This window comes from Rhodnius prolixus, unplaced genomic scaffold, assembly GCF_049639745.1.
Source record: "Rhodnius prolixus isolate KJV_2025 unplaced genomic scaffold, Rpr scaffold_8, whole genome shotgun sequence".
In the NCBI taxonomy this organism is placed as follows: Eukaryota; Metazoa; Arthropoda; class Insecta; order Hemiptera; family Reduviidae; genus Rhodnius; species Rhodnius prolixus.
The window spans coordinates 14,115,736-14,130,968 of NW_027411593.1; the positions used below are offsets into that span (position 1 = coordinate 14,115,736).

Sequence of the window (15,233 nt, forward strand, 5' to 3'; positions counted from 1 at the left end):
AATTTGTTTAAGATAACTTACAATAATGGTAATCAAATAAATAAGATTTTTTTAAACTTGTTTATAATCAAGAATTACATTTAATGAGAACCATTAATCACATAATTTATTAATGAATCATTTTATAAAGTTAAAACAAACTAAATCATATTAAATAGGGGTTGTAATGTTCTCAGTTTTACAAATGAAATAAATAAACAAATTTAGTTTTCTAAAAAAAAGGTATATCTTTGTTTACTTAAGTTACTTTATGGTAATCTCTTACTTTAAATAAATTGGACTATACTTGACAGGTGATCTCTTTGATATGTTATTGCCGATGTTGAGTATCTATCAAGAATACGTCCGTAATCATCATTACAGTTTACAAGTACTTACAGAATGTAAGCAATCGCCACAATTTGCAAGTCTTTTGGCAAGGTTGGAAAATAAACCAAGCTGTCAAGGTCGTTCTCTAGAAACGTTTCTTACATATCCAATGCATCAAGTAAGTAAAAACAAGCAAGGTTTCAATTATACAGTAATTTCTAAGTAAATGAACCTTTTGTTTAAAAGCTAATTTTGATAGCATTAGAATAAAATTCAAGATTGATTCTACTGTTCTGATCTTGAACAGAATAAGAGCCGATTTCTAAAATCTTTAAGTATTTAATTATGAGAAGAATCTTTTCGATCATGGACAAAAAAAAACTGAAGACAATGTTACTCTGTTCTATTTTTTTTTTTTTTTTTAAATGATCTTTCATCAGGAGCTTCTTTTTGGTTGTACTCGGTATAAATTGAGAGTTTGTTAATTTAATGTGTTTACATTAGAGACAAGCAATTTTTGCACGCCAGTTTTTTTATTGATACGTTTTATTACGTATTTACGTATTTATATTTTATTTTCATTCAAAAATATTTACGGTTTAAGTTAATTATCTAATCAAAATGAAATCCAGAAAATGTAAATTAGAGTATAGAAAAAGTAATCAACAGTTTTTATTTCCCTAAGAACCTGTATTGCACGTTGTCTTTGCGCTTTTCCAACGAAGAGAGCGCAAACTTAATTGTGGAAAAACGTGATGAATTTTGCTAATTTGAAGCGATAATATTCGCCATTGTTTTATTAGAGTTTGCAGGATTTTATCTTCTTCGGGGTGTTAGTGTTAAAGGGGTTCCTATGTAGACCTACTTTCGTCGTTTCCCTCTCAAAAAACATTCACCTTTTGACTTTTTGGACTTGAGTATCAATAAAGCTGCGAGGATAGAAAAATAAGGCTCTGAAATTGATTGTCATTTTACCATCTCCGCAGCATGTTTCAACTAAATCTGGTAAAAAAAACTGTAGTAATTATTAATCTTTATTTTTTTAGCTCAAAGAGATCTTGCATATTTTATAAATTATTTTGGAACATATTCTCAGTAAATATTTCTCAAAACGAACCTCTGGATGAGCCCCAGCATGAACAATAATAAGATCTTAAAGAGTCTATATGTTGTTTATATATGGATAAAAGAAAATTTCTAGATTGTTGCTTGAGTCCCTAAAAGCATAAATTAGCCAAAAGTGCCCTTCTCTGGTTTCAGCAGTTATACGTTGTGACACTTACCAGCAGTGTTCCCTCTAAGCTGTGCGCGTGTGCGCGCGCACATAAATTTTAAACAAAGCGCACATGAAAAATATTCGCGCGCACAAAAATTTTGCAAATTTCAGTAAATTTATGCAGAACGGTAAAAACCAAAAGAGAGGAGAGAGAAGTTATAAAATAAATGCCATTAATAAAAATGTAATCCTTAATTCTAAAATTGTTCAATAATAAGTAATTGTGAATTTTTCTTGTCTGTTTGTTTTGACAAATGTTTTAATTGAAAAAATTAGAAGCAGACAACGTTTTTACATTGTATTTAAATTTTCTTATTTTCCATTTGAATGGAAAAGGGGAGCCACAGTAATCAGCTAAATTCTGTCTCCACGAACTAATGCTTTGACTTGATTTTAGGGTAGTTTTTTCCCTGTGTTCCGTTGAAATGTGTGGTATGCTGGTAAGATCGAGTTAATTTGTATAAGTAGGTACAAAATTTGGCTGAATATTAATACTATTATTGTATTGTCTTTTTTTTTATTATATGCACTTTTTTAAATTGCCGCACAAAATTTGTTTATTTTGGAAAAAACTGCACACACTTTAAAATGTGCGCACACAGGTCACAAAAAATTAGAGGGAACACTGCTTACCAGTTGGCCATCGATAGTAGAAAGATGTAGATACTTGTCATTGACGCAAATTTGCTGACATGTTCTGATCCGAAACACTATTACTTGTTTTTTAATATTACTTATTTTGATTATGATAGTGAATCTGATTGAGTAGGTCTGCCCCTCCTTGGTTAAAAATGCTTCGTTCGCAGCTTAAATAATCGGCTGATTATGAGGATTTCATTGGGATTTGCGATTTGGGATTTTCATCTACCTTTTTCTAGGACTTAATTGAGCTGGTTAAAATATCATTTTGTCACCCTCTCCTCATTATTAAAAATTCTTCAGGTAATCCTGCCTATATTTGTATACTGAACCGAAACCCTTAACCAGATTTAAATAGTGGAAGATCACGAGGGAAAGAAGCCCTTAAATATTCATCGATTTAATTCAATTTTTATAATTTGGAATACTTAACTAGCAGAAAAGTTTGAATGAATTGTTATTTTATCAAAAAAAACTTTTTTGAAATAATTTTCTAAGAGTAATGTATTTACTTTATTTAGTCAAAGATCACTTCTGAACAGTGCTTTGATTAATAAATTTACTTATTTTTAAAAATTACAATGCTCACCTACTAACTATAATAATCAATGATAATTTATATGATTCAAGGTTCCAAGATACATAATAACTCTGCACGAACTATTAGCCCATACTCCGCATGATCATGTCGAAAGAAAGAGTCTTCAAAATGCTCGCCAACAATTGGAAGATCTATCTAGACAGATGCATGATGAGGTAAACTTTCCACAATTACCTGACTTGGAAATAGCCAAAGATTAGTTAATAAAAAAGTATAAGTATATATATATTTTCAGTTAATACTTGATTGTAAAATGTATAATATTTGTTCAGTTTGGGCAGTCTTTCTCTGCACTAAATAAGTCAATGTTATTGTTTAAATTTCTTTGATTTTTATGTTTAAAGAAATATTATTATTTATGAATAAACAGGTGAGCGAAACAGAAAATTTAAGAAAGAACTTGGCTGTAGAAAGGATGATAGTTGAAGGATGTGATATCCTGCTGGATGTGAACCAAGTATTTGTCAGGCAGGGTAATAATAACCCATTTAATAATTTTTTTTGTTCATTAGCAAAAATTTTTCAATAATTCTTCGCTTATTCTAAAAACATTAATAAATAAAAATGAGAAAATATTAGTGACTTTACCTAGAGGCCTCAATTTCCATATTTAATAATATTTTTAAAAAATAAAAGAACACTATCATCATTAAACATTTAGTGAAATTAATAAGCAATTCTAGGTCTTTCAATGAAATTATACTATTGTAAAATTTAATCATTACACTATTTAGATCTTTTTAGATTTTTGCTTTTAATTATTTCTTTCTTGATTAGCGTTTAGTGGAGGAAGCTTAACTTTCTCATGTTTAGATCAGTAAAGTAGAAATTGTAAACTTATTCTTAGAATCCTTAAAAACAGACAACAATCAATCAATAATGTTCCTAAAACTAAAGGTGTTTATAGTTCCAATGTTCAACATTACTTAACTACGAAAATTCAATTTATTAAATCTTTAGCTTTTATATTTATTAATTGTTTTTATTGTTAATCGTCTTCTTTATAATTATGTTCTTTAATTACTTTTATCTTTTTCGTGAGTAATGTCATTGTTTAAAAAACTCAGTGCATACATTTAGAAGATTTTAGTAAAAGTATCATCTAAACTTAGAAATGTGATATCACAAGTTAGAGGCTTACTTAAATTATTATACTTTTAGAAAATAGGAGGAAGTCTACAGTTTCAGCACTTGTAGTCTTTATTAGAGTAAAGGCTGTAAAGGTAGTATTTTATTAAACATTAGGATAGCATGTAGGCGCAAAAAAAACGCATTTTTGAATCAACTGCATTTTTTTCTATTTGTGTAAAAACGAAATTGTTGTAGAATAATTTGGAGGCTACTCTTTTCGCCGGCGTGACACGATAGCCGAGCGGTTCGAGACGAGGCTAAGTTACTAAGTTCGATTCCCGGTCCAGGCCTTGGATTTATTTAATGTTTAAATAGCTAGTCGCCTGCGTCCATGACATCTAATTAGGAAGTTGGATTAGCTTGCTTGGAAAAATAAACTTTACTTTACTATTTTGCTCTTTTCACGTCTAATTTGTTTATTTAATGGACTAAGAATTACTGAACTGAAGCGTTATAATCTAAATCAACCACCTACCTTCTGCAAATTATTGAGAACCACCTCTTTTTTTTACTCATGCCCTCTCTCCGAGGAAACGTTGAAATCCTCCTTGCTAGGTGTGTTAGCCACTTTTTATACTTCCTTATTTCTTTTTCTTTTTAATTAAATTTTCTTATTTACCTCTCTATCCCTTTTTTGATCTTGGACACCAAACCACTATCCCCAGAGTGTAAGGTTCTTTATTTTATTTTCATACTCCCCAAAGCGGCTTCTAAATCATTTCTTTAAACTTGCTACCTACATCTATGTTTACCTAAACTTTGGTTAATTTTTTCCAAAGTAAATCTCTTTTATTTTTTGTGGTTTTTACTTTCTTAAATATAATTAACAATAAAAATGATTGCTAGTTTTCAAGTACAATTTGGTTGTTTAAGTCAGCGTTAAAAATAAAAAGCTAATGAAGTGTGTGCTAAAAAATGTGTGAGACTGAAGACAAATTACGGGTAAATATAATATTTAAAAAAATTCAACAAAAAAAAAGATCATCGTCAAGGTGTTTGAAATGCACACATTTTCTTAAGAAGTACAAACGTTTACTGAACCAAATTTGCAAATGTAACTAGTAAAAAAAAAGTTACGTACTTAATTGCTTATAAAACACTTTTACTGTTTAATTAGTAGGTGTATGCACTTAGTGAATTAATGCTTTTACTTAATATTCAAGAGTGTTTATGCACAATTTTTTTTATCTATTGTTGATTCAAGGAAAATTTTTAATCTATTTTTATAGTTAGGATAGCAATAATAATTTAAAACATTTCTGTGTATGTACAATATCAGTTATTGAGAAATTTTACAGATATTTATTCTATAATACGAGCGTGTGCGAAATAGTTTAGATATTTACCACTCTTTCATAAACATTCTCATAATGTATTTTACATTTATTAACTAAAGTTTATGACTTTTAGTATCGAACAAATGAAGTTTGCCAAGTACTTTATAAGTAATAAATGTATTTTTTGTTACTGCTATTTCTGTTAAAAAGACGTAAATTAGGAATTTTAATACTTAATAGAGAAGAAATTTTGTTCTAGTTGATGCACAAAATGTGGTGGCTGATATTTTTCGAGCCATGCGAAAAAACCAATAAAATTATAAATCAGTATAAATAAACACTTTCCAAGAGTGCTTAAGACATTAAAAACGATTGTGGGAGAACTCCCGGAAAACTTTCGACCTTAATTAATGAAAAGACTCACCTTCTAAATTGGACAAAAAAGACCCTCTTATGATAGCAAACAAACTTTCAAGATTTTAGACTAAAGGCCATAAACAATATTGCTTTCGAAACTGTATAATTTTTATTATGAAAATGTTTATTAAGCAGTTACAATCAATTTCCAGTAATTATTTGGTACTCATTCTCTTCTATCCCGAAAGTTAAACTGAAATTATAAATAAAGCAATAATAGATAAAATAATAGAGCAAACTATTGATTAAATAAATGTTATAAATCACTAGCAAAAATCAGTTCTTGCAAAACCCTAATTTTGTTTAGTTATTTTTAAAAAATTGATTAGTTAATTTTACTAAATCTATTAGCATTATAATACTTATAATAAATTACTTTTTTTGCCACTTAAATACATTTTCCAAAAAAATAAATATGTATCGTGTAAAAGTTTAATTTGCAATTTAAAAATAAATAAGGAAATAAAATTAATCATGGTATTTTAATTCATTTAATTTTTTTTTACCATACTTGAAATTTTTTTAAATATCGTGAATTTAAAAACGTTAATTCTTAACAAACATTTCAAAAAGTCATACGGAAAAAAAAAATACCAGAGTTTGTTAAAAATTTTGTTAAAAATCAGACTTTTAAATTATCTTCAAATCTGTACAGATTTTAATCCGTGCAAGCATTTTTAAAATTTCATATTTAAGGAAACGAAGTTTTTAAATAAATAGATTTTTTAAAAAAAGTGGATAATAATAGACACTTATTTTTTTTGCCAAAAGATTCTTTATTTGTTTTTTAACTGATATAAATTCGAAATATACGTATACATTTAAGAAAAGGATACCAAGAATAAAATTCTTACATGTAAATCGTTGAAGTCAAAAACATTTTTACAAATAATAAACTTCTGAACACTTAATCGATCCTAATCATTAGTATATTCCATCATTGTTGCACAAATTAAATAAAGAATAAAACAGCACTAAAATAATTCGGTTTTTTCTCCTGAAAAAAAATGTTATTGTATGCGTAAAATAAAGAAAATAACAAGCAAAAAAGAAGGTATACAGTCTAAAAATAAAGATAAAAGCTTGGGCACAAGTTATACTGAAAAGAGAGACCATCTATTGATCTTATAAAGTCGCACCTGCGTATTGTAAAACTTCACCAAAATTCGAATTATAATTATTATTGTTTTGAAAAGAATTATTTTTTTATTGCAACTTGTAATAACTTCCGTTTAATTTTGATCAGATTAGATTAGATTTTTTTCTTTTTTTGAGTATGAATTATGTAATTTTGAAAAAAAAACTCGTCGGTTGAACAATTAATCAATTAATAATGTTAGTAAAATAAAAAAGAAAGCACTGGTTAGTAATAAAATACAAAATTAAAGTATGTGTTATTATCTTTTCATTTTACAAAAAGAAAAAATAAATCAACATAATTTTGGTAAAACTTTAAAAAAGAATAATAGAATTATAGTTTAAAAGATTAGGGATGAGAATTAGTGAAATCGAATGAGTGGAAAACGTACTGGGAATTGTTAGAATACTTCGAGGAATGCCCACTATGAGCTGTGTCAGACAAATCGGCGTCAATAACTAATCGTACACGTTACTATCAGACCAGCTGTGCTTGTGAGTTTTCTAGTGAATTGTTAGTAGAATCATGTTAATAATTAACAAATTAATCTTCAAAATCTTTAATTATAATAAAAATATCTGTTGTAAAAGTTAAACTCTTATGATCTTATAAAATACAACAAAATTAGCAAGTATGACATGACTTGAGGTAAACAAAACAGTCTTAAATGTAGAACTAATTTTCATTATTTTTATAAAAAATTAATTAAAATTTTTAGAGACCTTATTTTGTATTTAGTTCCTTGTAAAAGCAAACAGTACTACCTCAGGGAATCCATAAAAATAATTAATCATCGAAACTTATCTCAGGATCAACAAGTAGTTTCATACATTTGTAAACATTTATTAATTTTTTTTTTCTTTTTTTAAAAGAAAAATATTATGCTCAAAAGCAGTTATAAATAAATTCTCTCTTCTATAGACTAAAAAAAAGTCACATAAACTTGGGATAAAGACTTTACAAATGAAACGGATAAAATTATTTTGATGCTATCATTATCAAAAAGCTAAATTTTTCATTAAGATTTTGTTTTCTTTCTTTTTTCACAGGAAGTTTAATCCATATTTTGCCAGAAAAATCAAAACATTATAGAAATCGTTTACCAAATTTTAAATCAGAAAAGGACGCAATTAGACAGTGTTTTTTATTTTCCAATCACCTAATAGTGGCTACAAGGTAAACAAATGAACTTCTTAAATTTTTTAATTTTTAATTGTTATTTTAAATACACTGTCTATAGAATTTTGCCATTTGCAAAATTAGCTGCTTCAGAAAAACTTATGGTATTTAATAATTAATAAACTCCACCACACAATGCACGCGCGCCCAACAAGATAGGTATTTTGAAATTATAGTTTACAAATATGCTCGTTCGGATAGTGGACTAGCTTACTTCTTCAGTGGATTTGACAGCGAGTAACCCTGACAAACGACAAGAACAACACTTTAACTGACACCACAAACACTGTAGCAAACACACATACAAACTTTAGCTAGTCATCACACAAACCAATACTCTCACATCATATACATACCCTACCAACAAATCAGCACTCCTATACTCACACCGTCGCACAGAGTTAAGCTGCATGGACTTTGGATTGAGTAGGGCCACTTCTGTTCCTTGCACTCAATAATTTAATTATAATTACAAATTTAACTAAATAATCATTATTTTATACAATATTTTCATTTTTCAGAACGTCGGGAGGTAGGCTTCATCTGGTACCAGAAGTGGGTAGAATCCCACTAGCAGATGCCCTCCTTATTGAAGATCCTTCAGAGAATGGTGTGAATGACGATGATGGTAACCCTGCATGATTTTTTTCTTTTTTTAATTTATTTTTCTTCCCAGCATTACAAATAATTATTACAACCATCTACTCTTTAAAAATTAATTAAATATAGATGTACTTATCAGAAAATTTTAAAAAATGTTTCATTTATATAATTTGCAAGGTACCAAAAATGGGTTTTCTTTATGGAATAATGGGTTTGCATAAAAGCTTTTTTTTCTCTTGCTGTTAATGTCTAGAGATGTTTAACATGTTTGTATTTTGTTCTTTTAATTCATAATTTTTTAAGTATGATTTTTGTTTTTTTTAATTTCTGCTATTTCTTAACTTCTTCAGGACAAGATTAACTCACCAAGTAAACTAAAAAACAATCGAGATTGTTGGGGAGCAAAGGGATTCTTTTTACCTTAAAAAAAAAAACATAACTGGAGAAAACCACGCAATTCTTTTGGACTAACTAGCTGGAACTATTCATTCATTCAAGACATAATCAATGTTCTACTTTTCGGCTAGCCACAGTTCTATACCAATTGCAGTCCATCTTTTCTGAATTTGTATTGTTAGAACGTGTGGACTAATCCCTAATTTTCAGCTGAGAGATAAATGACTATCTGCTAAAAGAAAACTACGATCTGTTAACACAAACATTGGATTTGAAACGAATCATGATCCTTAGAATCTTTGTAGGATTTCTTAGGATAACAGACGTGAAACGCTAAGCAGCCTCGGCGTGGGAACCTATAAAGGAACCTAAATTTAAAAGACTAAAAATGATTCATTTTTATTACTTTCTCTTGAATACCTTATTTTCAGTCAACACTATTAAATATGTTTAAAAATAATTCCTCGTCTAATATTTACATTTAATATATAAAAAAGATCGCAAACAAGCCAAAGAATAATTGGAGTCGCCAGGATGGCATAAAAATGCGAAATTTCATTAGTCCTCATCCAAATTTTCAAATACTTTCTTTCCCTAAATTCCACATAACAACAGGTTTTTAATATAAACAATAAATAACAATATAAATCCTTGGTGTATTAATATTGTCATGGAGTTATAAATTCAAAAGTGTCATGCAATAATTGTTATGTTAATGTTTCTCAGCTTTCTTATACTTTATTTACATTCATTACAGATTTCTTTGTTAACTGTTTATGTGTTAATTGTAAGTGAAAATAAAGTATATACACTTATACATTCAACACAAATAAATACATGTTACTTATTAAAATGCTAAATCTCCTTTTGCATGATTTTTTTATTTATTAACTTTATTTCATTTCTCTAAATAGTTCTTTGTTTTGTAATTTAATATTGTTGATTTAATTGATAAACACCTTTTTTGTTTTATTAATTCTATAGAATCATCCGTATGTTCGATGTCCAGCCATTCTAGTGGTGTATCCGAAAACTCTGCAGGTAGTTGTACTTTTCAAAATAGAGATTTCAAAATTATTTTGGAAGGTAAAAGTGGGAACCAGCCACTTTCTGTACATTTAGTAGCACCTACGTTGCAAGAAAAAGCAGCTTGGATTAGTGATATTAGCCAGGTTAATTTACATTTCATTTTATAAAAATTTATTTAATATATTTCTTTCTAGCTACCAGTTTTACATTATTAAATTGTTAAGTTCTCCCCAATTAAATCGCTCTCTGTCAGATTTTGTCCACTTATGACTGATCTTTATTGATATAGACTGCTACTATATTTATCGGTAAAGGAGTTTTTTATGTAAGGTCGAGAAGTAAGAAGAAAAGTAATTGCCTATTTTCTAGGCATCTAACTACCAATCAGGTATCGTGGACAAGGGTGAAGCATTTTCTTAGATTAAGATTAAGATTAAGATGGTAGACGGGACGGGACCTATGCCCCATGGCACTGCAGCCACAAAAGACTTATTGTGCCAGCCCCTTCTTAGTTCTAGTAAGCGAACCCTCCCCTCCTAAAGAGGTTGAGGACCTTCCCTACTAGTTCTTTTTGCGCTACTATCTCCTTCGGCCTCAACGTTCCAAAGGTTTCATAGCGCAAACGTTCGATTGCAACGCAATCGAACAACAGGTGAGAGGCCGTTTCCTCCTCTTCCTGACATAATCTGCACAGCGGCTCCGAGCTGATAAGCCCCACCCTGCACAGATGCTTTTTAAACCTACCGTGCCCCGTGAATAGGCCTGTAATCAGAGTAATCTGATTTCTGCCCAAACACAGGGTCTCTTTGGATCTTTGCTTACACAGCCAAGGCATCAAGGTCTTGCTGTGTTTAACCCCAGGACACATCACCCAGTTCTTTTCATGCTCCCTCCAGATCCAATCTCTGAGAGCCGCACGAACCGAACCCCTGGTGATCCCCAGGACAGGCTCTGGACCGATGAAAGGAGTGTTAGCTCCATTCCTGGCCAGATAATCAGCTTTTTCATTCCCTTTAATACCCACATGGCCCGGCACCCATTCCAACCGAACTTTGTTGTGCCGCGCCAGTAGATCTAGGGCCTTCCTGCATTCCCAAACCAGGGAAGAGGTCATTCTGAAGGATACAAGAGCCTTCAGTGCAGCCTGGCTGTCCGAAAAGATACGAATCTCCCTATTTCTAGGTTCCATCCGCAGGTTTTCCTCAGCACATATTTTAATAGCAAAAACCTCGGCCTGGAAGACAGTGGCGTATCTCCCAAGAGATCTCTCTATGAGTACCTCGGGTTTAACCCCATACACTCCAGACCCAGTCCCACAGTCCATCTTGGAGCCATCGGTAAACCAAATGCCTCCCTTCCGGTACTGGTCCGTCCAGTTCACCTTCCATTCAGTCCTCGGTTTGATACAAACCTGAAAAGGAGTCTCGAAACTGTATTTAGGACAGATACTGTCCCCTGCCATGTCAAAAACCGGTCCAGGGTCGACCTTATCTGAAATACTCATATGGCCGATGCAGGAGCTAATACGCCTCCATTGACCATTGCTCGCCATTCTGTACGCACTGGCCCTTGCCTCCGCCTGAATAACATATTGAAGCGGAGCCAGCCCCAGCAGTACCTCCAGCGCTGCAGTAGGGGTACTACTAAAGGCCCCCGTGATCATCAGACAGGCCAGTCTCTGCACCCTTGCTAGAGCCTTAATTGCCGTCTGTTGTTCAGTCTTCCTCCACCACACCACTGAACCGTAGGTGATGATAGGTATGACTGTACGTGTATAGAGCCAGTGGGTCATCTTTGGGCTAAGACCCCATGTCTTCCCACAGGTTCTAGTTATTCCACAAAGGGCCTGTTTAGCCCTTAGTGTAACTCTCTCTATCTGCGCCTTCCAAGTGAGTCTGGTGTCCAGGACAATGCCCAGATACTTGACCTCACCCGACACATCCAGAGTTTTACCAAAAAATCGAAGGTTTTTGTAGCTCTCTCTTTCCCTTCTCCTTGTAAAGGGAACCAGAGTAGTTTTAGAAGGGTTCACTGAAAGCTCTACCCTTCTACACCAATTTTCTATAACCTTGAGAGCTTCCTGCATGAGTTCAGCCACGATTATCTCGTGCCTACCCCTGACCACTACAGAAATATCATCTGCATAGCCATGGACCGAGAACCCATGAAGGTCTAGCACCTCAAGTAACTCATCTACGACCATACACCAAAGGAGCGGAGACAAAACCCCCCCCTGAGGGCACCCCCTAACTGACGTTAACTCCAGCGATTCCCCAAAAAGAGTCGCTGTGATTCTCCTTGACGATAGCATGTTGCAGATCCATCTTGAAACAGTGGACTCCACGCCATGTCTATCCATCGCCAAGGCAATTGAACTGTAGGTAGTGTTACTGAAGGCACCCTCAATATCCAGAAACACGCCCACAGCTGTCTCCTTGCAAAATACCGAAGCCTCCAACTCCTTAACCAGACAATGGAGGGCTGTCTCGCAAGATTTGCCTGTCTGGTAGGCATGCTGATTGGTATGCAGAGGCCGTTGCTTTAAAGCTACCTCCTTAATATACATGCCAATCAGTTTTTCTAGCACCTTCAACATGAACGATGTTAGACTGATTGGTCTAAATTCCTTCGCCTGGGTATGAGTTCTCTTCCCAGGCTTGGGAATAAAGATAATTTTTACAGGCCTCCATGCCCTAGGGACATGGTTGAGTGCCAAGCATGCCCTCATTATCCTGCATAAAATAGGAGTAATTAAATCTTTCCCCTGCTGCAAAAGGGCAGGGAAAATGCCATCAGGACCCGGGGATTTATAGGGCTTAAAATAATTTACAGCCCAGACCACCTTATTGTAGGTAATGCAGTATTTAGCCACGGCCCAGGTTTCCCTGGTCCCCCGACACCTATCGGGTCCCAGAGCATCCTCACCATGCTGTCCTGACTCAATTACCTTCGAATCGGGAAAATGAGTTCTCATGAGACACTCCAATGTGTCTCTCCCCGATTTGGTAAAAATCCCTTCCTCGTTCCTGATGGTACCCAGGGCACCCCCTGGACTTTTTGATATTATGCGATGGAGCCTAGCCCCCTCCGAGGTCATCTCTACCTCTTCACAGAGCTTCCTCCATGCATCTCTTTTAGCCTTCCTAATGGCTATGTTGTAAGAAGTTAGGGCCTCACGGTACTCCTTCCATGTACCCCTTCTTTTAGCTACATTGAACAGTTTCCTAACTTTACTGCGGAGCTCCTTCAGCTGGTTATTCCACCAGCCTACTTTCCTATTAGATGTCATTACTGTCTCCGCACAATTCTCCCAGTAGGCCTCCTTGATGACGCCCTGAAGTCTCTCGGCAGCTTCATCAATGTCCATCCGGGTCCTAAAGTTATTGTTGACTGTACCAATGTTTGCGCTGAGATCCCGTCTAAACGAGTCCCAGTCTGTTCTCCTAGGGTTTCTGTAAGTTACCACCTCCTTACAGTCAAACCCAATGTCGAACCTAATATACATGTGATCCGAAAGTGAGGGAACCCCCGACACATGCCAATTCCTAACAAGGGTCGATACAAAATTAGTTCCCAAAGTTAGGTCGATCACTTCCCTACGAATAGAGTTGTGGAAGGTGGGTTCTTCTCCCTCATTAATAACATGCAAATTATTCGCAATAATGAAGTCCAGAAGATACTTACCTCTCTGATTGATTCCTGAGCTACCCCATATCTCATTATGGGAATTGGCATCACACCCAATCAGTAGTTGCAGTCCTCTCTCCTTACACCGGTTGGTCAGATGCTGCATCTCCTCCGATGGAGGGAGGACTGTAGAGTCATATGGAAGATATGTCGAGGCCACGACAATCTCCCTGGCCTCCTTCTCCATATGTAGCTTCACCTTTATTGCGGTCTGGTCTCTGAAACAGAATTCCATTAGCAGTAAAGACGTAATATTTTCCCTAACAAAAATACATGTTCTGGGATTATCAAGGTTGTGGTCATAATAAATCTTACCTTTTGCTTCGCCAAGTCCTGCAATTCGCCCCCGTACCAGCCAGGGTTCCTGGATGAGGACTATGGCGATATCTTCTTCTTCGATGAATTTTATTAGAGCTGCAGACGCCCCCCTACTGTGATGGAGGTTCACCTGAAGCAACCTCCATCGATTCGGGGGGGTCATGAGCTGCAGCACCAATAATAGTTTTCGAAACTACCCTGAGTCTGACTACCTCGAGTCCTAGATAAACCTCGAAGTTAGTCCCCTTCAGTCTACTCAGGGCCTGTTCCGATATTTCGAACACAAGAGTTTGACCCTTGGGCTCGATTTTCCTATTTAGGAGCCTCCATTCCGCTATATCCAAGCCCTCGTTTTGAACGAGGAGCTTGTCCAGGATAACGGACGGAGAGGTATTCTTGAGAGCGCCCGGTACCCACATAGCCACCTTAGCCGCCCTCACGATGTCCCTAGCAGGACCCACCCTCAGCTTAGCCCCTTCACCCAACTGGAGCTCCGGAACCACCCTCTCTAACCAAAGTCTCGCATCCTCACCCTCGCAAGCGAGAATGAGTGCACCTTTGGAGAGAAAGCAGCTCCGAAACCGGGGTCCGATGCTGCCAGTACACTTCTCACTACAGATCTCCTCCACCAATTTCTGCTGAAGGAGATCCGCTTGCTCCTCCGACAAAAAGTCATTCGGATAGGAGTCAAGAACGATGGCCATCTTTTGAGCGCAGAGAGCGTCCCTGAAAGAGCCCGTAGGCCCTTCCTCTGGGAGTTTCACCCTCTTGCTACCCTGTGCCACCGCCTTCCCCGATGCCGAACTTGGAGTACTGACCTCCGACCTAGGCCTCTTAGGGGTCTGACTTGTTTCGGGAGGGAGAGAACTAACGCCTCTCACCTCCTTCCCAATGCCTGCCCCATCCGAGGAGGTCGAAGGAATTATACCTTGCCCACCTGGCTGGTTTACCACTCTGGAGGTCTTCTTCCCCTTCCCCCTTTCCCTCCAGTCTTTCCCAGGAATCCACTCCTTCCCAGCCTCAGCGACCTTAAGCTTAGCCAGCTTCCTCCGCTGAGCTCCACTCGGCTTCCTAGATGTGATGTGAATACCCTTTAACTTCCGGGAGACTCCAGCGACTGCCTCTTTACCTGGGGGGTCTGCGTTGCCGCTCCCTCCAGAAAGACTCCCCTGAGGTCCCACCAAATCCGTCTTAGGGCCTTTCACACTTTCCCCTTTCGGTTCTATTCCAGCC

General features: G+C 35.1%; 1 protein-coding gene across 6 annotated transcripts in view; it reads left to right on the forward strand.

Moving 5' to 3' along the window:
• LOC141451532 (ras-specific guanine nucleotide-releasing factor 2-like) overlaps window positions 1–15,233 on the forward strand; it is a 197,196-nt gene that overhangs the window by 157,249 nt on the left and 24,714 nt on the right. For 5 of the 6 annotated variants that reach the window (XM_074122970.1, XM_074122971.1, XM_074122972.1 and 2 more), the window contains exons 8-13: window positions 294–487; window positions 2,855–2,980; window positions 3,196–3,298; window positions 7,838–7,964; window positions 8,489–8,595; window positions 9,951–10,138. In XM_074122970.1, the coding sequence (XP_073979071.1) occupies window positions 294–487; window positions 2,855–2,980; window positions 3,196–3,298; window positions 7,838–7,964; window positions 8,489–8,595; window positions 9,951–10,138 (845 nt within the window). The remainder of the gene's footprint in view (window positions 1–293; window positions 488–2,854; window positions 2,981–3,195; window positions 3,299–7,837; window positions 7,965–8,488; window positions 8,596–9,950; window positions 10,139–15,233) is intronic. The other variant, XM_074122974.1, reaches the window with a different exon arrangement.